The 23,808-nt window shown below is 40.5% G+C and overlaps 1 protein-coding gene across 4 annotated transcripts in view; it reads right to left on the bottom strand.

Annotated features, from left to right (window-relative positions):
- LOC124117089 (DNA-binding protein P3A2-like) overlaps window positions 1-17,406 on the bottom strand; it is a 38,186-nt gene extending 20,780 nt beyond the window's left edge. The window contains exons 1-3 of one of the 4 annotated variants that reach the window (XM_046478797.2): window positions 17,293-17,406; window positions 13,437-13,633; window positions 12,347-12,461 (exon numbers count right to left, since the gene is read on the bottom strand). In XM_046478797.2, coding sequence (XP_046334753.1) covers window positions 12,347-12,461; window positions 13,437-13,608 — 287 coding nt within the window. In that variant the 5' untranslated portion in view covers window positions 13,609-13,633; window positions 17,293-17,406. The other 3 variants (XM_046478800.2, XM_046478799.2, XM_046478798.2) reach the window with 3 other exon arrangements.
- Between the last annotated feature and the right edge of the window lie 6,402 nt (window positions 17,407-23,808).

Here is a 23,808-nt window from a genome sequence, read left to right as displayed (position 1 = left end):
CATTCGAACCATACATGCCGAACTTTGGGAGAAAATAAACTGCATTTTGCGATAATTACATTTTGAGCAGAAATGCCTGAACAGCGTCCGTGGCAGCCATATTGAAAATCAAACCTCTTGAACAAATTCAGATGTCACGAGTGCTGGAAACAAGCAGTGAAGTTTCAACTTCCTTGGTTCACTGGAGATGAGGGGATGATGCTTACAGTGTGACACATTTAGGAGCATGGTAAAAAAACAACGGCCAAATAAAGTATATATTCAAAATATTGCCAAATAACTGGAACACAGGAGCCCCACTACTAACCACACATACTGCATTTGCCATATTAAGCAACTTGCACCTACAAATGCCCCCTGTCCAACTTCTAGACCAATCTGTAACTAATCTTTATAACCATCTCCTATAGTCCATATTTTCGTGTGAATATTACAGTTTTATATAGAAAACATGAATTCAAAAGTGGTATGTTATTGCCCAGTAAATATTAATCTATTGTTTTAAGTATCAACAAACTTTGAACTAAGTTTTTTCACTACTGCTCGATCCCTGAGAACAAATTGAACTCGTTGTTTATCGTGTTAATAGGCGCCCCTCTCTGTCAATTTCCTTAGTGCCCATGGCACTTATTAAAGGGGCACTGATCTAACGCAATTCCCCGGGACTGGTTGTTGCCTTTGTTATTGTTTTTCCCCAGTGAGTACCCGGATGTATAGCAGAAATCTAGATTAGTTCGCAACCTCTGCTGCGCCATTCGTACGCGCATTAGTCACTTTTATGGGTAGTAATAAGGGCGTATGGTCACATTGATTAACAAAATGAAACACAGTTTTCGAGATAATAAGGAAATGTAGGTATCTTTGTGGGTAGCATAGGTAATGGTGACAAAGTTTTGATAAGTCACTTGCTTGGTAATTTTGCGATTTTCGTTAACACTATTTTGACTTGCAACACAAAGTAAATATTTCACCTGAGCATTGCTTTTTTTTAAAGTGTGTATATTTTCTTACTGTCAAAATGTGGAACATTTTCAAAATTATTAAACGCCTAAATATTCAGTTATTTTACAAAGTGACTGAAAAACATTTCCATCTGTATTATTATGATAACGAATTCCATACATTTTGATGTTTAATGTCATCACCAAGAGACTGAAAATGTTACGTTAAAAAGTACATGTCAATGTTGTTTGGCTTCTAATCCTACATAATAATCTGTTGTGATGTTTTTAGGCCCTTTTGATCGTCTTGCCGGTAATATATACAGTCTTACAAAGGAAAAAACTTGTGAAAACAACGTCTATCGCGCATTGAAGAATTTCCCAAACAAAGACGTAGAGGAACAGGAACGAATCGGTCCAGTGCTACAGCAAATGAAGGAAAACAAAATGCAAATACCATAATTACAACCTACCAAATTTATGTGTATAAATTTTAGGCAGCTTCCTTGTTCGAGGAATGTATCCGTGAATATCCACACAAAGGAACAATATCCCACTCGTCTGCAGCTGTACAAAGAAACTTATTCGATATCACGTGTCTCTGTAACCATCAAATATTTTAAAAGATATAAATCGTTTCGGGATATTATAACCCGTGTTCGTTTCTCAACTGATCACTTAGATTGTTTCAGGTGTTTCACATAGGTGTCAAGTCTCAAGGGTCGGCTGAGAAAGCCCACGTGACAACTATTTTCATAACATTACACGTTCATACATTAATTCATGGTTTTACTTTAATATGTGTTGTAGTTTATGTACCTTTTATTTATATTTTAATATGCTCTTTTTATGAAAAGTCTCTCGTAACCCTGTATAGGGTGGCTCGTTACATTTTATACTTGTATACTTTTACATATGATATGTATTTGAGATATAAATTTTTGTATTTTAAAAGTATGTATAAATCATTGTAATGAGGTGAGACTATAATAAACTGTCTGCTGTCTGTCTGTCTGTCCACGGTTCCTAAAAAATCCATTGAGTGATAGATAACAATGATCAATCAATCAACGTATTATCAGTTAACCCTGTGAACAAAATGTGTTGTTTTTACATCGGCACTTCACGCCATGATATGAGTGTATTCCCTTTGTTTTAGTAAACCTAGACATGTAAACACTCACTTTTGACATATCCACTGTGCAAGATAACAGTGATTAATCAATCAACGTATTTTCTGTTAATCCTTTGATGACTGGGAACGATCTGTTGATTTACAAAAAAAAGTAAATCAACCGATCATTCACCGCTTCCTTGGTTGCCACGTGCATATTACATAACACACATTTCACCCCGGACACAATAAATGCCAAATGAGAACCTTTGTCAGATAATCTAAGTGGTGCTACCACTAATTGTACCTGTAATAAATTCATTAACTGAGCATCAAGTGAGTGACGACAAATACACAAGTGAAGGGTTATACCAGAAAACGTGGATGACAACAAGGGAGTAGTAATCCTATTATCGACGCAATCCGAAATCCGAAAATGCTTTCACTGCATGGATACTTTTTATTATTATTAAACTATAACCATCTGGGGTATTTCCAAATGACGACATCCGATGAGCTCCGCCTTTCTTTTTGTCTGTTTGTTTAGGCTGAAGAAATTAATTAACATGCGCCCTTTGTCGAAATCTTTATAGATCAAAGTTAACCAATCAGTGTTCAAAAATGCGTAAAACAAATATTGCCTCCAGCCTCCAAGTTTGTTTAAACATATTTTTATTTCAAAAGAAATCTGGATCGGTAAACAAGCAAAACTTGCTTATGTAAATACCCCTCCAGGTAATAACTTTACAACAACTGGTTATATATCAGATTATATGTAAGATAGTGCTAAACATAAACATACTAAATGCACAAATGAAATATATGAAGCCAATACAAGTGGTGTCTGTGAAATAAGATATAGCAGTTTTCAATTACTACACGCATAAAATTAAGCTACTCAAATCTTTTGCTTTTGACAATGAAATCGTGAACTGATTTAAGAATAGTCATGTTTGTAGAACTGCTAACTGAACTATTGCCATGTAATATCGTTTTTAAATCATTTTGACAGGTATAGAAAAAGTGAATTGCGTCTTCAAAGTGATACCCACAAGTGCAGTCTGATATGTCTGATACATCTCGTGTAAACTTATCAGCGTTTAGGTCACTGCAGCCTCCAAGTTTATTTAGCTGTCCTTGCAGACGGTAGCCCAGTCTCTGGTCACGCTCAGTTGCGTTGCGTATCATCCGGGTACTCACGGGGGAAAAACAATAACAAAGGCAACAACCAGTCTGGGGTATTGCGTTAGATCAGTGCCTCTTTAAGGCAATCACATTACAGCAAATCAAATTACATTTTGAACAAAAATGACTGAGTATTGGTCACAAGTAGATATGTCAATATGGCAGTAGTTGTACATTTGCATTGAACGCCACTACTAACCACACACAGTATACAAATATCATTACATTGTGAACAAAAATGACTGACTAATGGCCATAAATGAAATTTTGAACATAGCTGTCTCGGTGGCCACATTTAAAATAGGATTCAAACCTTTGGAACAATTCCGGTACTATCATTGGTGGGAACCAGTATGTGAAGTTTCAGCTTCATTGGTTAGGTTGCGGTTGAGGAAAGGATCTATACAGTGCCAGGAAATGCATTTTGAGATAACTTGAATGGTCCAAAGTGCAAATGTCAAACAAGCATGAAATACTTATATCTCCTATCAATATGACATGTCCAGTTGTGTGCAAGGCAAGAAACATTGTACGTTTTTCAAGATCTGCTCCTGAAGAAGCATTACTGCCATTTTCAATCTAAGTCAAAGTCGTTGCTATGGAAACTTGAAAAATAATTAATAATGAACTTACAAAAGGCACCACTAGACCTATCTATGTGCCAAGTTTGGTTAAGATAAATCTCCTGATTTTTTAGTTCTGCTCAGTAAACAAAATGTGACGGAAGGACAGATGGACAGCACCCGTTCCTATATCCCCCTTGCACTTCGTGGCGAGGGAGTATAAAGGTCTGAGTTTAAAATGTCACAAACAAGAATCATCGGAAAGATGACATATCCCCCCGGCAGCTGTCTGTAAAGTAACCACAAGTAAATGTGCAATTCTGTATGTAATGAGTCAAGAGTTGAATGTTCTTGAAGAAGCATACATTGTTTACCCACAAAAGATCCACCATGGTCGCATCCATATGAAATGGAAAGTAAACTACCGTATTTTCTTGAGTATAGTGCGCACCCATGTATAATGCGCACCCCCCTCTAGCGGGTTCAATATTTTGGAAAAAAAGAAATTTGAATATTATGCGCAGAAAAAATTTACACCGTACCCTTTCAGCGAAGTCCGGCAAACGAACGGGTGCTGAGAAACTTCGTCAGTACAAATTCGAAATTTGAGATAAAAAATCACCAGACATGTTTATTTACCGTTTAAATAGTATTTATTGTTCTGCTAGGCATTGTTTTATATCTAGGGATTAAGATTACCTTGTGTATTTTCTCGTAAACTAAGCCGGAAACAGCAATCAGCTGTACACAAGTTTTCTTGGAATCGACCGGTGATTCGGATAAGACACACCCAATGATATAACTTTATAGGATTTTTAATGCAAGGATTGGCAACAATTGTATCTGAAACTGTTTTATTTATTAGGAATAATATATTCCGTTATTTTCTTAATTATATGTAGCCTTTACTAAACATTTTTAAAATAATAATAACCCTAAGCGAAGCAGCTGATCGCTAACAAAATCGTCAAACAGAAACAAATATGACTTTTAACGAGTCAAAGTATGTCATTTATGATATATGTATCCATTTTCTGTCAACTAAAGTTCGTTTCAAGGCGTCAATAGCGGTATTCTGACCGTGGTTGCTGTTAATAACGGTGAGTTGTGCGATCCTTCGATTGCTTCACACACGATTTCGCCGAAATTAATAAAAACAATATTATAAGGAATTTTGAATAAAATTAATGAAGTAAGTTACAAACATAAGTCCAGATATACAAAGAACACTTTTTATAGCCAGACAGTGTAATTACATAATTATTTTGCGTACTTCAGTATGGATTTGTTGACATGGTATTTCCGGTGTTTCGTGCTCACGGTAATGTCTTTCCATGGGGGAAAAAAACATCCAAACTCATAATTCGTGTATAATGCGCACCCCCTTCTACACAGCTGTGTTTTTTCGAAAAAAAGTGCGCACTATACTCAAGAAAATACGGTAAGTGCGTTTCTGTGTTGTTTTTTTATGCAAACAAATGACAAATTACAAGAAACAATAACTAAACAAGTGTATAGTCAACGAAGTCATCTATATCCCCCGCCCATTTTAACATGTTATGGTCCCAAACCAGGTAACTGACCCAACATTTCTCATAGCCCATGTCAAAATAGCTGCAATGGAAATTCTAAAATAAACATATCTAAAACTCCTTAATATCAAATGGCACCAGTTCAGTATGTGCTTTATATATAGACATGCAATGTTTGGCAAGGAAATATTTAACAGTTTATTTGTTAGCCATAAGTGAACCCACCCTATATTAAAACTTAATCCAACTTGTTGCCATGGAAACGTAAAAAATAAAAATGTCTAAAATTCCTAAATAGCAAAAGGTACCAGTTCAGTATGTGCCTGGTAGACATGCAAAGTTTTGTAAGAAAGTTTTGAATGTGTTTTGAGTTATCCTCCGGAAATGAACTCTACCCTATAGAACCTAAGACCAACTTGTTGCCATGGAAATGTAAAAAAATGGGTTTTTCAGATTAAAAACGATGTTTTATTGGTCTGTTTTCAGTCGTACAAATGGGTATCTCTGATATCCTCACGTCTAGTCGCACGTTTAAGAGGAAGCCAGAAGCTGGAATGTAAACATTAAACTTGTTTCCGTCCGGTTGCGCACGAACCTCCCTATGACATGTCACAAATCTCGAAGAATAAGCCATCAAGCAGGACTGGACTGGATTACTTCCCTGTGGGGATGGCTGGGTGGGAACGTACGACTGAAAACAGACCAATAAAACATAGTTTTTAATCTGAAAAACCCATGTTTAAGTCTGTTTTCAGTCGTACAAATGGGTAGAATTCGACGGAACACTGGAAGGAGGGTCGGGAAAGTAATCAGGCAGTGACCTCTTCCACGTCGAATGTACCAAGTTCCTCACCCCTGTAGTGACAATAGAACATTTGATCAGATGCACGGACGAGACAAGTTGTTTATCACGAACGCACAGCATGGTTAATGCTCTTCGACACACAACTAATTATCGATGCGACAGGACAACTGCATGCGTCAGTTGAACTGCGATCGAAGTGTGGTCGAGGAATAGTTTAGTTACAGAGTAACTCGCAGTATACAAGGTAACCAAAACAGCATGTTTAATGCTCTTCGACTCACAACTAATTATCGAAGCAACAGGACCACTGCACACGTCAGTTGAATTGCGATCGAAGTGTGGTCGGCGTATAATTTAGTTACAGAACAACTCGCCGTAGTCAAGGTAACTAAAAATAGCATGGTTAATGCTCTTCGACACACAACTAATTATTGATGCGACAGGACAACTGCACACGTCAGTTGAACTGCGATCGAAGTGAGGTCGTCGCATAATTTAGTTACAGAGCAACTCGCAGTATACAAGGTAACTAAAATATACGAGCAGTACTATAAAGGATGGGAAGACGATGCATACACCGAAGAACCATGATAAAAAAGCAGAAGTACTGCACACAACAAAAAAACATAAGAATACGTACATTCACCAACAGCTTTTATTGTAACATGTTATATGGCACAAGTGTCGAGCAAAAACTCCAAAGTGAATAAAACACAAATTCACTGTCTTTTCTGAGAGATCTGTTGTGCCACCACGTGTGGACCAAACTGTTTGAGTCCTTCAACATCTTCTGTTGAGATATCTCTGAGATAATGCGAAGCAAACACTGAAGTAGATCTCCAAAAGCAGCCCTCCATAATAGCTTGCAGCGAACAATTACTGTGGAGTGCTAATGTTGAATCGATGGCTCGAACTTCGTGCGGATGAGAGGAGGTGGGAGGTGCGAGTCCTTGCGCCTCGTAAGCTCCGAGAATTACCGCTCTCAACCAAAAGGAGAGAGTATAACGTGTAATCTCTTTCTTTGCATTGGTTGAGAGCGGTATGAACAGCCGTCGAAAATGTTGTCGTAGCTGTTCAGAACGCTGCAGGTAAATACGAAGCGCACGAACTGGGCACAGGGTGAGATCAGCATGATCATGAGGGCCCATAATGGCAGACAAGGAAGGAATGTGGAACATTCTCGGATCTTGGCCAGGAAGTTGATTTTTCGCTAAAAAATCCCATCTGAGACCAAGATTGACGTTGCCATGGTTACCCTGATCAAACGTAATCCGACCGACATCAATGGCATGTATTTCCGAAACTCTCGCTGCCGTAGCCAGCAAGAGAAGGAAAGCCATTTTCTGAGACAATAAGTCGAACGCGACCTGATCGAGAGGCTCGTAAGCCTGACTAGACAGGTTGCGCAGAACGACATCGAGGTCCCAGGCCGGCGGTCGAAATTAACGTGACTGATCTTCAACCATGTAGGCACGTAGAATCTTCTGCAACTCCGGTACTTTAGTGAGCTTGTCGCCCGTAGAAGACGGGACCACTGAAGCAGGTGAAAGACTGTCGGATGGATCATCCACTCCGTGGTCTATGGTCTCGACAGGGCGTCGGCTATCACATTCTTGGCCCCCGGGATGTGACGGGCGCGTACGCCCATGTCCAAGTCGTCGACGAGGGCGTAGAACCTGAATGTCCGGTCCAGAAGGGCCGCTGACCGAGTCGAACCCTGTTGGTTGATGCAGTGGACGACAGTGGAGTGTATCATCAGCCGTTTCCGACGGAGTCAAAGTTTCCAGAACTCGACCGCCTAAATCACTGCTTCCATCTCGAGGCAGTTGATGTGGAGGACCTTTTCTTCTATCGACCACAGCCTGGCCGCTTGGTCGTCCCCGAAGTGCGCTCCCCAGCCATCCAATGACGCGTCTACGAATAGGTGTAGTATGAATGGAGACTCGCTCATAAAGACGCCTTCGCAAACGTTCGACGGCTGGAGCCACCACTCCAAATGACAACGTAGCTGCGCCGAAAGTGGAACCAGGAGGTTGGGAAGCTCCAGGTGGGGGGTACAGCAATCTCTGCAGCAGACGAAGTTGAAGACGACATCGGTGAGTCAGGTCTTGGGCCGATGTCAACAGACCGAGGACTTCCTGCCACGTGTGCACCAACGCCGGGGCATGTAGAAATGTCGGAATGCTGCTGACAATCTTGTCCCGACAGTCTTGTGGTACCTTGACCAGATTGACTCCCGTCTGGAAGCGTATCCCGATGTACTGTAGATCCCGAGTTGGTACCAAGTCCGACTTTTGAAGGTTGACGATCCACCCGAGGTACCGTAGTAGACTCAGGGTGGTCGCTAACTCTACTTGAAGGGCTTCTGTGAACTGGTGAGCTTGGAGCCCGTCGTCTAGGTAGAAGGCGACCCTGATCGCCTGCCGATCGAGCCATTCAACGACCGTTTTCATGATCTGTGTGAAAATGCACGGGGCCGTAGAAAGTCCAAACGGGACGGCCGCCCACTGATATTGAATACCTTGGTATTCGAATCGGAGGTACTTCTGGAACTCGGAAGCTTATGGTACATGGAGACACGTGTCCTGAAGGTCTATCGAGACGAGGAAGTCGTTCGGTAATATCATCCGACACAGAGAGCTGAGGGATATCATGGTGAATGTGTCGGGTTGTCGGAGGTATGTTGCGTTGAACTTTCTGAAACTGAAAATAAGCCGCATCTTTGTGGAGTTTTTCTTGGGTACTAGAAAGATGGGCGAGTAGTACCCCGGCGATGGTGTCGATGTCCCTAGGCGAAGTACGGCCGCCTTTTCCACCAATAAATCAATGGCCTCCGTCCGCCAATCCCTTGGTTGAGTGTGGAATGTTGGGGATGACGGCAGTGGTGGCGTCGATCTCAGGCGTGGGGCGTAGCCTGTTGTCAAAATGTTCTGAACGTAAAGGTCGTTGAGGAAAGCCCACTTGTGGGCTTAGTGATGAAGTCTCCCCCCTACCGGTAGCACGTCTAAAGGTAGTGTCACCGGGGGAGACTGCAACGACGGTGATGGCGGGGGGAAGGGTCCTCACTTCTTCCCCCGCTGGCTCATTCCCCCCTGGGATTGGACGTTGCCATGGTTACGCTGATCGAACGTAATCTGACCGACGTCAATGGCTTGTATTTCCGATACTCTCGCTGCCGTAGCCAGTGAGAGAAGGAAAGACGTTTCTGAGACCATAAGTCGAACGTGACCTGATCAAGAGGCTCGTAAGTCTGACTAAACAGGTTGCGCAGAACGACATCGAGGTCCCAGGCCGGCGGTCAGAATTTACGTGACTGATCTTCAACCATGAAGGCACGTACATTCTCGTTCTGTAACGTCAAACAACTGTTGCGATGACTAAGGGGCCCGTTGCAGTGTCCTGCCATGACGATCAGGTAGTTCAGTGCAGTCGATGTAACCATGGCGACGTGCCGTAGTAATCTGGCCCGATACTTATCGGGACTAGGCGAGGACATCCGAGAGGCTGTTGTCACAATCCATCGTCGACGTCAATTGTGGAGGCGTAGATGAAGGAGCTGGTGTAGTGGTTGACGGTCCATGGACCTCCGACGCAGTCAAATCCTTCTTGGTCGACGCCGTCGAGGCGAGGACAGCCGCCGTGATCTGGGCTATCAAAGCCGGGTCGATATGAAACGAGGGCGTCTCTCGACGAGGCACTCGACCTGTCGTCCCGACTTGAACGGGAACGACTTCTGTGTCCACTGTCTTCCCGCACGACGTCCCTATCTTCGTTGGTAGAACGAGATACGGACCGACTGGGGACCGTAGTCCCCTCATGGTCCTCGTCACCACCCGGTCCCGTCATAACAGGGGAGGCTGAGTGACGCTCTCGATCAACCGTTTGACGAAGATCAGTCGTGCGGGTAGTATCATCAGCAGGTGAACGGTCACGTGTCTTGTCGAAAACAGAAGTTGACTGAGGCGGGTCTTTATCAACTGATTTCTTAGGTGTGGCCGACTCGCCACCCCCAGGGCCTGATGTGGAGGGTGCAGAGTCCAAGGATCCAACCGATGACCTTCTCTGCTTGTAGCGCTGGTCAGCGGCCCGCTTCGCCAACGCACGGAGATACAAGTTAAAGTTTATTGAAGACAAGTTCTCACATTCTTTACAACGTTTATCCCAATAACACGTTGAAAACCCGTCCTTAATGATGCAGGAAGGACAATACTTGTGAGGGTCTACTTTAGACAGCTTTCTTTGACACGAGGCACCAATGCCTGACATGTTGCCACGTGTATAATCACTGTCAAACAGCGTTGAACACAAACATTGGATTACCAAAGATTACATTCCAGGAGTCTACAGGTAAGACATATTATTATTATTACTTTATTAGAACAACTGTAGAGAAGCGATAAGAACTAGTAGAATACAAACTAGCAGTCTACCGCGAAAGACTTTCTCGAGCGACCAGCTCAGAGGCGCGCTGAGAGATTTGTGACATGTCATAGGGAGGTGCGTGTGCAACCGGACGGAAACAAGTTTAATGTTTACATTCCAGCTTCTGGCTTCCTATTAAACGTGCGACTAGACGTGAGGGTATGAGAGATACCCATTTGTACAACTGAAAACAGACTAAAACATAAAAAATTTCTAAAATTCCTAAATAGCAAAAGGTACCAGTTCAGTATGTGCCTGGTAGACATGAAAAGGTTTGCAAGAAAGTTTTGAATGGGTTTTGAGTTATGCTCCGGAAACGAACTCTACCCTATAGAACCTAAGTCTAACTTGCTGCCATGGAAATGTAAAAAATAAAAATTTATAAAACTCCTAAATAGCAAAAGGCTCCAGTTCAGTTCATGAGAGACATGCAAAGTTTTGTTAGAAAGATTTGAATGGGTTTTGAGTTATGATCCGGAAACGAGCTCTACCCTATAGAACCTAAGTCCAACTTGTTGACATGGAAACGTAAAAAAAAACCTTTCACAATTCCTAAATAGCAAAAGGCACCAGTTCACATGTGCCTGGTAGACATGCAAAGTTTTGTAAGGAAGTATTTAACGGTTTTTGAGTTATGTTCTGGAAATGAACATCACTCTTATAGAACCAAAGTCCAACTTGTTACCATGGAAACGTAAAAAATAAAAATTTATAAAATTCCTAAATAGCAAAAGGCACCAGTTCAGTATGTGACTGATAGATTTGCAATGTTTCGATCAAATACACTGAACTGTTTTTGAGTTCTGCCTCGGAAAAGGAAATGATTACGGACGGACAGACAGACTGGCTGATCGCTATATCCCCCTGCATTATATGCCCACTGCTACATGTACGACATGTACTGACAGAAGAATCAAATTTCATAACATTCTGAAATATAAAGGTTGAGAAATGGCCATAAGAATTATTTTCAATATAGCCATCCTGTCAAGACATTAAAAATTGTATGCAAACCTCTTGAACAAATTGGGGTATCATCATTGGTGGGAACAAGTATGGTAAGTTTCAGCTTCATTGGTCTAGTGGCTTCAGTGGAGAAGATGTTTACGACGCATGATCAATGACAGACAGACATTGGACAAACAGGCCATGGCATAGGCTCAGTTGACTTTCAGTCAGGTGAGCTAAAAATGGCATGTTCCTGGCGTGTTTGTTTGTTGTTTAATGCCAAACTTTTTCCCTATGTACGATGGCAGTCTGTAAATAATCAAGTCTGGACCAGACAATCCAATGATTGGTTTGGTTTGGTTTGGTTTGGTTTGGTTTGGTGTTTAACGCCGCACTCAGCAATATTCCAGCTATATGATGGCGGTCTGTAAATAATCGAGTCTGGACCAGACAATCCAGTGATTAATATCATGAGCATCGATCCACGCAATTGGGATCGATGACATGCATCAACCAAGTCAGCGAGCCTGACCACCCGATCCTGTTAGTTGCCTTTTACGACAAGCATAGTCACCTTTTACGGCAAGCATAGACCTATTCTACCCCGGAATCTTCACGGGTCTAATCCAATGATTGACATCATGAGCACTGATCTCCTGGCAAGTCACAATATTGTACAAATAGATAGTTATGTAGTCAAGCTGCAATAGTTTAAGGTACCTTAATTACATAATTTGGCATCAAAATGAACAATGTCAGATTTAATCAACTTTCATCAGTTTTCAACAACTTTGACAGGATACTGTATAGCTATGGTACAGGAGGAATAAACCTACCTTAGTAATCTAGTTTGCTGTCGTTTCCTGTTGGAGGGATTCGTCTCAAACATATGTGGACGTTTTCGTTTCTTACCAGTTGCTATGGCAGCCGCTGCAGCAATACCTACTGTGCCTGGAAGAGAGCAAAACAAGAGACTGAAGCAGCCAATCCGTCATTCCTTATGAAAGTTTGCCAGTTAAGAGAAAGATCAAGGTACATAACAAGGTATTGACTTTCTCTAAACCAAACTGAAAACGTCGTTGTCCGACAACATTGTACAATGTTGAAATAATTACATGGTCAACAAATCAGTTGCAATACAAATGTCATAATTCAAACAGTAGGCCTGCAGTGATACACATGGAGGAGATACTATGTGTGATATAGTGTGTATTATGACATGGTACAGTGGCCTAAACTGTTTGAATACAATGGCATAGCCTGCTTTTTAGTGATTCAGTGACTATACTTGATGTCTCCCCAGATTGCCTGCTACAACTAATACAATCTACATAAGCACTGTACCTTGGAGGCAATAATTACTGTTTCAGATCTGTGTGTTAATACATCAACTCCTGAATCAATGCATGGACAATATTATCACAGCCAATTAGGGATGGATCCCTTTAGAACCAAAATCGACATGTTATCATGGTAGGCAATGTTCACACAAAATATCACACATGTAATGGGGTGGTTAGGGATCCTCCGAAACCCCCAAACCTGGATCTGCTACTGGCCAGTGGAACACTTCAGTATCACAGAAAACAATACTTAAACTCCTCACTGACAAGAAGTTTGGGTTTGCTTCTATGAATTTCCATTGATTCTTGTTATTAGTAAGATCAGCTAACTTATTTTCCAGCTTCCATGAAAGAGGAAAGACAGTGCCCATGCACAAACTGACCGGGTATAGTCAGAGTGAGCTGATGTTATATAAGTTATAAAGACTTGGATACCCATGTGACAAGGACTACTATTGTTGACTCTAGCCAGCAAAATCATATTCCTATCAATCTCCAATGCTGCATCAGTGGATCGGTCCACCCTTATTTATTTGGGTTTAAAGATGAGGAATAAATGCTTCACTTATTTGAAAGTTCAAACCTGAGGCTGCTAGTTGAGAGGTGACATCATCGGCTGTCAGGAGGTCTGTGGGGTCAAAGGGTTCACTCTCAGGCGAGCTGGGGCCACTCATGCCGTCACTCATCATGTCGGAGGTGATGTGGGCTGGGTTGATGGTGATGGTCCCGGCCAGATTCTGTGTGTTCATGTTCATGGTGACATGAAGCGGGTGCACTCACCTGGTGGAACATTCACAAAACTACATGAGACAACAGGACATGTCAGGGATAGAAATTACCACTATCCCAAGTAAGTGCATCTAATGTTAATGGTATCTTCACAAAATTAAGGGAGGGCTCATATCTTACCACTATTTTGTATCTATTGATGATTTATGTTATTTTTACCACTGCACCTATTGGGTAAGGTGAAAAAGAGCAATAATGACCTGATTATTGCACTTATACAGCAGTTTAAGATAGATGCCCAACCAACCAGTCACTATTTTATCCCTTTAATCTGATAATGCTGAGCACCAGGCAGAGTAACAACAAGTACCATTTTTAACCTATTTTGTTGTGACACAGCAAGTGACTGAACCATAAAAATTTTACTTTTTACTTTTCTGTATGAGAAAATAATAAGAAACAGACAAGTTTACGTACTGTATTATAAAACTAGTCAGTCTTGATATCGGGCTGGGTTTCGTATCCAGAAGATGACCATGGAAGTTATGTGGAATAAAAAAAAATAGTTTGTACTTGCTTCCTGACATAGATGCGAGATCAATATGGACGAAGGATATGGGGTTTAACGAATGGGAAGTCGAGAACATACTATCTATTGGTTAAAACATTGTACTCATGATGAAGTTCTCCTATGAATTTCCTTACATCCTTTCATAGTTAGTGAAAGAGAAACAGTGTTCCCGTTTACCGGTAAAATGAGGCTTGGACTGGTATTTCATGAGACTGCCAGTCCCTGTGGACCGGCAAATAAAGTACCTTATGAATCTTTGTTGTTGAACAAAACATTGGTGATATTCATATAAGTACATTTTTAGAATGAAGTCAGCTTGTCTGTTACCATCAGGGTTTCCCCTTGTCTATTTTTATTGCATAATAACATTTTGCTTTGCTTCAGGTTAAATATCCATTTGTAGTGACTTCGTCTCGAAATATTTAAAAAAGGGAGAAAATTGTGACTGAAGTTAGTGTAAATGATGTATGGATCTAATTAGGTTACTTCAGAGATAATGTCTTTGCACTGAACATTATGTTGAAATAATTAAAAACAGGTAATTTTCATACATTCTTTTATTTGTTTAAAGTTGGGACTGGCAAAAATTAGGGGGGACTGCCAGTCCACTAGAACTGCAGTTTCAAAGGCCAACGGGCACGCTGAGAAATGAAGGATAATAATCATGATCAATATGAAATTTGAACTGACTATCTTGGCATGGGACACCAATGTCCCCCAAATCTTTTTGTTTGTTTGTTCTTACATCACATTCAGCAATATTCCAGCTGTATCGCCCCAACCTGTAAATAGTGAAGTACGGACCAGATAATCGATTGAAATGAGCAAAAACCGTCGGATTACCATGACATGCAATCAGCCAAGTCTGGAATCTGACCTCCCAATCCATAGTGTCATATCTTACAGCCAGCATTGGTTGACCTATTCTTACCCAGAATTGTGACAGGGAGTAAACAGTCGACACTAAATCCTATCCCTCATATTATATAATAACAAATATGTCACATCTACTAGTCCTTATAACTATTGGGCAGTTTGGAAAGGACTACAGGACTAGTGCCAATTTCTAATGCTGGTTACCCGTAAAGATCCGGGATAGAATAGGTCTTCAGGAACCCATGCTTGTTGTAAGAGGTAACCAACGGGATAAGGTGGTCAGGCTTGCTGACTTGGTTGATGCAAGTCTTTGTATTACAGTCGCGTAGATTGATGCTCATGGATTGTCTGGTCCAGACTCAAATATTTATAGACTGCCTTCCTTCAGCTGGAACATTGTTGTTTGCAGCGTAAACAACAAACAAAAATTAGCAGGTAGGGGCGACATGATACACCTTTCAAGCCTCGGTTACATCATGATAATAGCACTAGACAGATAGAGAGATTTTATTACGAGAAATGAAAGGACTAAATGAACTTAAAGTACTTGCACATGCCAAATTTCCAAGATTTTGAAAACTTTTCACTGGAAGAGAACCAAAGATACCTTCCTGCTTCAAGGGCAAAAGGAATAACAGCTTGGTTAAATTCCTAAACAACTTATATGTGTTTATTATTGACCACATGCACTGTATGTCCTAATCATTTACAATACACCTTCAATAAAAAGCTCATGTCTTGTTGGCTGTGTGTGTTATAAAATATATATATTAAAGCATACAACTCAAGAATTTGAATAATTGTTAAAAAAGGAAATCTCCTTGTTCTTCATTTGTTTCATTTTGCATAACTATTTCCTCCAAAAATAACTTGATTACACCGCATAATTTAAAACTACAATATATAAAAAATGTCAAACACAACATTTCATTTCTAATGAAAAACATCTTGTTTGGCCTTAAAAACATATTTTAATATTTAAGGTCCAATTGCATTAAATTAGGTGTGTCATTGTATATTGATATATCAATATTTTTTTAATGTTCATACTTAACAGATACAAATTTATAAATATAGATACTAAATTAATTCACTGACACAGAAACATTTACATTTGTTTGATTACCAAATCAGATGGCAGAAAATTCAATTTTAAACATACTTATGGATTAGTCAAATTCATACTTTGCATAAGTTTGTTAATTTTTACCTAGACATGTACAGGGTGAGTAATTTTGATATTAATTATCAATATATGATATTCTTTGGTTGATTTATCAATACTGAACTTTCCACCCCTTCATTAATTTGTTTTTGTTTGCTTTTTATTTGCCTTCAAGCCATTATACATGGCATATCTATCACATCAGACAGTTTAACATGAATAACATGATAAATATTTCAGTAGATCTATGTGGATCTTTAATTTCTTTACAATAAGTTGGGAACTTTGTCAATTCATATTAATGGTAATGTTGAGCTGAGTTTCGACTTCTTAGTGTTTGGTATAATTAACTACCATAAGTAGTACCAGATCTATTTACATATATATCTATCCTAAATTTCCACAAATATTTCTTCCTATCCAGATGCATTTGTAAAATGGGATATCTGGGGCAATGCCAATAAAACATCCCAAGTTTTCCCCTGTTCAGACTTTGATCTATTGAAAGCATAGCAAGCACATGCAATGGAGTTTCTATAATGATTTTCGCGATAGGGACATTTGGTTAAAGAATAAAATATTCGTTGTGTGCTTTTACAGTTCAAATCGCTGTACTTTCTGTTCATATTTAATTACTTTGAATATACGTTCTAGCAGGCATTACAGCTCTTACTCAATGCGCAGTACGGTTCATCTGTAGACGAAATTTGACAGATACACATTTGCGACTGCGCTGTACATGAACCTGCGCGCGCAAGGATATTGACATACGAGTTTCAACATCGTCTGTAGTGTAAATGGGGGGAGCGGAAACATGCCATTTTATAGCTTAGACGTCACCTGGACATACAATCTACTCCTGCAACATTTCTTTTTTGACGACCTGACACTGCGATCACTGTTGCATACACCGAAAAGTGAATTGTCAACTCACAAAATGGCGGTCTTCCGATAAAGAACAATGGAGCACTGTTGACAGAGCCCTTCTTTGAAAGAAGATAACAACCAATCTCGCTGTCTTTTGTCCGTTCTGAGAGAAGTGAAATACAAATAAATGATTGTTTTTACTTCAAATCTGCTTAAAAGTCTAATACTCACCATATATGGTCTGAAAACTTATATTAAAGTCGGTCAAATATTTAGGCCACATGCGCAGATTGGTTCAATTTTAGGTAACGTTTGAGCAAGGGAGGGAGTTTCAGCGATGATGAATGAGCGCCACCTGTCGTTGTCTCATGGAAATTGGCGGGCTATTCGAACGTCATTGAGCTCACTTATCGAATGTGTTGGATATAATACGCAATCCGAACATTAAGCAAGCATTCGACAGTTTCTTCGTATTTTTGTATCATGCTGAAGTCTTGAATATTAACTTTGCATCGATGCTGGAGTTTAAATTCTTTGCTTCGCCTGGATTGAACAAAGTGGTGCGATGTGTACACTCACGGCATCTATGAAATCACGAAACCGGAATGTTTTCAGGGGCGCCTTGGTAGAGACCTACGTACATCATCAAATTTCATAGATACCAGCAAACACTGATATTAATTATTCCAGCTAATTTATGAACAAGACTCTAAATTAATAAATTGTTTGATAGGCATGAAACCGGGACTGCTTCTTGACATGAAGGACAGACGCAGGTGTTGTTCGAATTATAGCCAAGTTTATTACTGATAAATGTTTTGAACCCTGAAACAATTGTAAAACATTCATTACACAAAATATAAACATATGCTGACATAGAAGTTGACGGATGACAAGATAGACTCAATTTTATGGATAACAACTTCTTTAATACTGTAAAATGCGACGTTTCAGTATAGATCTCGTCTTATAGGTCTCTCGTCATGTCCTGGTACCAAATTAAAGTGTTCACAATGCGCAAATCTGGATCTGGGTAGCTCTGAAGGAAACATTTTGTCGCACCCGGGTCTACTTAGTCTCCAAATCTAACTTTTACACACTCATCAGATACAACCATATATTCTTACCATCGATGATGAACCCATGAAGGTCCGGGTTAGAATATGTCTTCAGCATATGTCTTTTCTAAAACGTTTTTAGAACATTTAATCAATCAAAGGAAGTATTCCAAAGAGATCAAAGAAGCAGGACTCACTCTAAAACCAAGCAAATGTTAATTTGCGACAAAACAAATCACCTACATATAGGGCATATCTTCAGCAAAGATGGCATCCATGTCGCTCCTTCAGATTCAGTCACACAGATCCCAGCCCTTAAAAATGTCCATGACATGCGTCATTTCTTAGGTTTGGCCTCGTATTATCGCAAACTTGTAAGCAAACCTTTTCTGACATCGCCTCCCCTCTCTACAACCTCCTGAAAAAGACGCATCTTTTAAATGGTCCAACAATTGCCAACAGGCAATCGAAAAGCTAAAGCCCTCACAACGGCCCCCATCCTTGCATAACCCGACCTAAACAAACCCTTCATCCTCACAACTGATGCATCTAAAACTGCAATATAGGGTATTCACTTTAGGCCATCTTCCTTGACATTGGTCCTGTTCTGTTTTAGGAACAGTGTTGGTTGGTAACGTGTCTTTTGCTCGTCAGTTTCGGTTATTGCAATAAACTATTTTTATTTATATACATACATACATACATACATACCCGTTTTTGTGCAGGTGAATCAATCAAAATCATGTGCACAGCACTATAGTGGCAAAAGTGGTTTTTCACGTGCAACTGGTCACGTGGCCATAATACCGCACGTGTTTTCAGCCATACTTGTTAGCAGTCATTAACAAAAAAAGAAAAAACACAAGAAAACAAAAGCCTTTACGGCCATTTGTCATGCCACGCCTTTCAAATGTGCAACGTGAACGTGCCATCGGCATGTTGCAGACGGGAATGTCCGTAGCTGAAGTCGCAAGGACGATTGGTTGTAGTCGACGGACAGTTTATGATTTACAGACGCAAACGGGTACCACCGCTGATCTCCCTCGGCCAGGTCGACGTCACATGCAGAGGATCGTCAGATTGTCTTACGTCACCTCCGTGACCGATTTTTGACGGCTACATCAACCAGAAATGAACTATTTAGGGGTAGACTGAGTGCGCAAACTGTTCGAAACCGTCTGAGAACTGCTCACCTTCAAGCACGACGGCCATACTGCGGGCCGATTCTGACTAAATTACTCAGACGTCAACGTCAGTTGTGGGCACAGCGACACTTACGATGGACTCAAGTCGTCTTCAGTGATGAATCCCGATTTAATCTTCGATTTGCTGATGGTAGGTCGAGGGTGTGGAGGCGCCGTCATGAACGTTACGCCCAGTGTTGTGTACAGGAAGATGACAGATTTCGAGGCGGAAGTGTCATGGTGTGGGGTGCTTTCTGTGGCAATGCACGTTCCAGGCTTCTTGTCATCCGTGGAAACCTCAACGCTGCTGCTTACCGCGACCAGGTACTGGCACCAGAACTTCTGCCTTTTATGGCAGCACATGGACCCGGTTTGATCTTCCAACACGACAATGCCAGACCCCACACAGCAATTTTGACAAGGTATTTCCTTCAGAATGCGGGAGTCAACGTCATGGACTGGCCGTCAAGGTCTCCCGACCTTAATCCCATCGAACACGTCTGAGATGCTCTTGGCAGAAGTCTGCGCACTCTCCAGAACCAACCACAGAATTTGCAAGATCTTGGCACCATTTTGCAGCAACAATGGCGTCGTCTTCCCAATCATGTGTTCACAAGCATCACAAGGTCTATGCAGAGGCGTTGTGTGGCAGTTGTCAACGCACATGGTGGCCATACACGCTACTGAACTTGTGTGCCATCAGATTCTCGTGCTTGGGACTTATGATTTAAACTGTTGATGTTATTACCGAATACCGTAGGTGCTTGGAACAAATTATGGTTACCACCGTTAATTAAAATCCTTCTTTGGACATTAATTATTAAAAATTACCTTCTCTGATACATTTGTCCGTTGTATATCATATATGGGATTACTTTTAAAAATGTGAAGTTTTTAATTTGACTTTATATATTGTTCAATGTAAGGGTAAACGATGCTTATTGGTCATTTCACATCAGTCAACAACTGTTTCAGTCATAACACAGTTGGACAAGCAGAGTCTGTCACCTTGTCCAAGGATACAACATAGTGAATTGCATGATATGGCCTCTTGAAATGTTAGATTTGAAATGATTATAAAAAATAAAGGGTTACAGACATATTGTCTCTCAAGGTGATATCTCTCTGTCAAAGATTATGGCTTTGCTCACGAAATACTCTGTATTGATCAGGATGGCCATATTGCGGTCGATACTTTTTAATGAGGCTAAGTTACTTTTTTTCAAGCAGATGGCTCGAGGTTTTTTATTTTTACAAAAGTATGAGCTGTGTTTTTAAAAAAACAAACTAACCCGCCCACCTCGCTAGAAATCAAATGGTCCGTCCCTTAAGAGGCGGCTATGCTTGTCGTGAAAGGAAACTATATGTATTACGGGATCGAGTGGTCAGTCTCGATGACTTGGTTGATGCACTTCATTGTATCCCAAACGCGTAGATCGAGGCTCATGATGTCAATCACTGGATTGTGTGGTCCAGACTCAATTATTTACAGACCGCCGCCATAGAGCTGGCATATTGCTGAATGCGGCGTTAAACAAACAAACAAACAAACCATTTATTTGGTACACTGTTTGAATTCTCTACCCTGAAAGTAGTAAGAATTGTAATGTCGCTATCTTCACAGATAAATATTGGTTGAATGCTGACATGCTGATTCATAGGGCCAAAATTGTACCAACATTGTACCATCATCGTATATGAATTTCCACAACCTCGAAATCTTTAGATTGTTTAATTATACTTCAACAAGAGTCATCAGAAAGATGACATATCCCCCGGGCAGCTGTCTGTAAAGTAACCACTAGTAAATGTGCAATTCTCTATGTAATGAGTCAACAGTTGAATGTTCTTTAAGAAGCATACATTGTTTACCCACTGAATGGTTTTCGAATTCTGGCCCGGAAAAGGAAATGATTACGGACGGACGGACAGACAGACTGGCTGATCGCTATATCCCCCCGCATTATATGCCGGGGGGATAAAAAATGACAAACCACCAAAACTTACTTTGATTAATGACATTAACTCTCTCTTGTGCAACCAAATGACATTTTATATTATCTTGTATATTTATTTCCAACTATTTCTTAGTTCTGCATATTCACCGCGAGGCGGGTAGGGGGCAAATTATGCATGCATGTGTTTGCATGGTAGACACTTAGTGAATCGAGGAATTATTTCTGAGAAAATTACCAGAAAATTTTCTAATCGCTTGCTTCAGAGAATGGTACCGGTATTGTTAAACATATTATCAATTACAAATTAACTGATTCAATTTCATCTGTAGGAATAATCACATATTGGCTTAAGTTAGGCTTAATATCTGTCTTCCCGCAGCACAGTGGTTGCAAAAGAGCATGCTGTTAACCAAGATCGCTGTTCTACATGCAAGTTAATCGGTATTAAGTGGATTGAAATATGTGATTGCTGCAAGCTATAGACAATAATTCCATGATTTCGTAACATTTTCTCACATAATGTTACTGCAGTCCTGACATCATAAATACTACCTGTTCTGTGTTGCACCTGCAGACGCTTAAAAGATAGAGTTGCCTCCCTTGTATAATAGTTACTATTTTTAACATGGACCAGACATGCAGCTGAAAACATGATTAAAATATGAGGCAACTCCTCAAGTTGGTTGTATATTGTAATCAAGTTAATGAAAAGTTTCTGATTAATTTGGCATGAATATATGAATCTTTGCAATCTACAAGACTGCGTGTTATTAACACGTTACAGGCGCCAATGCAATGTATGGAAAGTATTTGTTTAATTTATGCTTTCAATGCAATTTCAGCGATACAGTTGTTTTTTTTTAATGAAAACGATAAGCCTAAATATTTTTTGCATCAATGTATATTTTGTGGCATAATTTGTTTTTTTCAAGCTTTTTCGGGGACAATTACTTTTTAAGGATAAAATCGCACGGTTGTGTTAGATAATATAAGGAAATGGCAGATAAGCTTGTTAAGTCAGGTTTAACAAAGAAAAGTATTTCTATTCTCAGAATTCAAACCGTGTCAAGAAAATACATCATGAATTCACACAAAGCTCTGTCCTATCTTTGCAAGGGGTTTGGGAAAACGGTAACCCGAATCACCTCGTGCACACATTGTGCACCACTTATTTATAGTATAAGACCCTATACTTGAAGATTCGAAGACATAACACACGTGTCGAATCTATTCTCACTAAACTCAAATAGTGAGTCTTCTTCTCAGTACACATTAACAGTATTTTAGTTTATGATATCCCGCCTCTTTGTCGTCATTGTGATGAGACACTGTATTTTAGAATGTTCTGCTCACTGCAGTCAGGCACAGCGTCAATAGTGCAGTATTACACGTGTTGGAGAGGGAGATACCTTATTCTCCATGGGATGGCGGAGTAGCCTAGTTTAAGAGTTTGCTCGTCACGCCGAAGGCCCAGAATCGTCCCCACATGGGTACAATGTGTGAAGCCCATTTCTGGTGTCCCCCGCCGTGATATTGCTGGACTACTGCTAAAGGAGGCGTAAAACCATACTCACTCACTCACTTATTCTCCATGTGAACGACACTGGGCCACAGTCTCAGGTAGCGGTCGATACAAAGACCATGTCGTGCTCGGTTGTTGTTGACACAAGCCCACGGCACTAAATGTTCTGTTATCTGATTATTTGTTATTTTATTGATTGGTGCTAAGTTCAACAAGATGTGTAGTTTCTCTCATGCGGTTTTATTTAATCTTCTAGCTGGTGTGGTTTCTTTGTTATTTTGTCTCTGATACTTAGATACTGTTACTGTATGACGGAAGCATTCCATATCAGTGTCATACGACCCGCCTCCGTGGTCTAGTGGTAGAGCGTCCGCTCGGAGAGCGGAAGGTCCGGTTCGATCCCCGGCCGCGTCATACCAAAAGACGTTAAATATGGCTACCATGTCTGGCGCTCGGCATTAAGGGGCTAAAACAAGAACTGGTCGGCTTGGAGTCAGTATACTGTGTCAAACCGTGTCAAGAAAATACATGATGAAGTCACACAAAGCTCTGTCCCATCACACGTGTATGTGTGTGTGTGTGGCTGCTTGTACTAGTCCGGACTAATGCCGAGTTTATAGTGCTAGCTCACTGAGATACCATGCCGCAGTTTTTAACATGAATAACCCACTCAGACACATTATGTTGACTCCGAGCTGACCAGTCCTCGTTTTAGTCCCTTAATGCCGAGCACCAGGCAGGATAACAACAAGTACCATCTTTTAAAGTATTTTGGTATGACGCGTCTAGGGATCGAACCCGCGAACTTCCTCACTCTGGACAGTATTGTGATTTAATAGCCTCTGATTGACCAGAGTCGAGTAATTTCCCAATTCATGGTAGAGTATTGCTTATACTACGTCTATCATTTAGTTAAGCGTTTACGGCATTGACATAATACAGTATGTTAAATACATTAGTATGTAAATACATCAGTAACGCTGGAATGCCGTGAATGTAAATGTTAACAGTTGCTATATGAAATG

This window comes from Haliotis rufescens, unplaced genomic scaffold (genome assembly GCF_023055435.1).
Source record: "Haliotis rufescens isolate VD_foot unplaced genomic scaffold, xgHalRufe1.0.p SCAF_22, whole genome shotgun sequence".
NCBI classification, from domain to species: Eukaryota; Metazoa; Mollusca; class Gastropoda; order Lepetellida; family Haliotidae; genus Haliotis; species Haliotis rufescens.
Note: the sequence above shows the minus strand (reverse complement) of the source record. Positions and strands in the feature narration are given on the sequence as shown.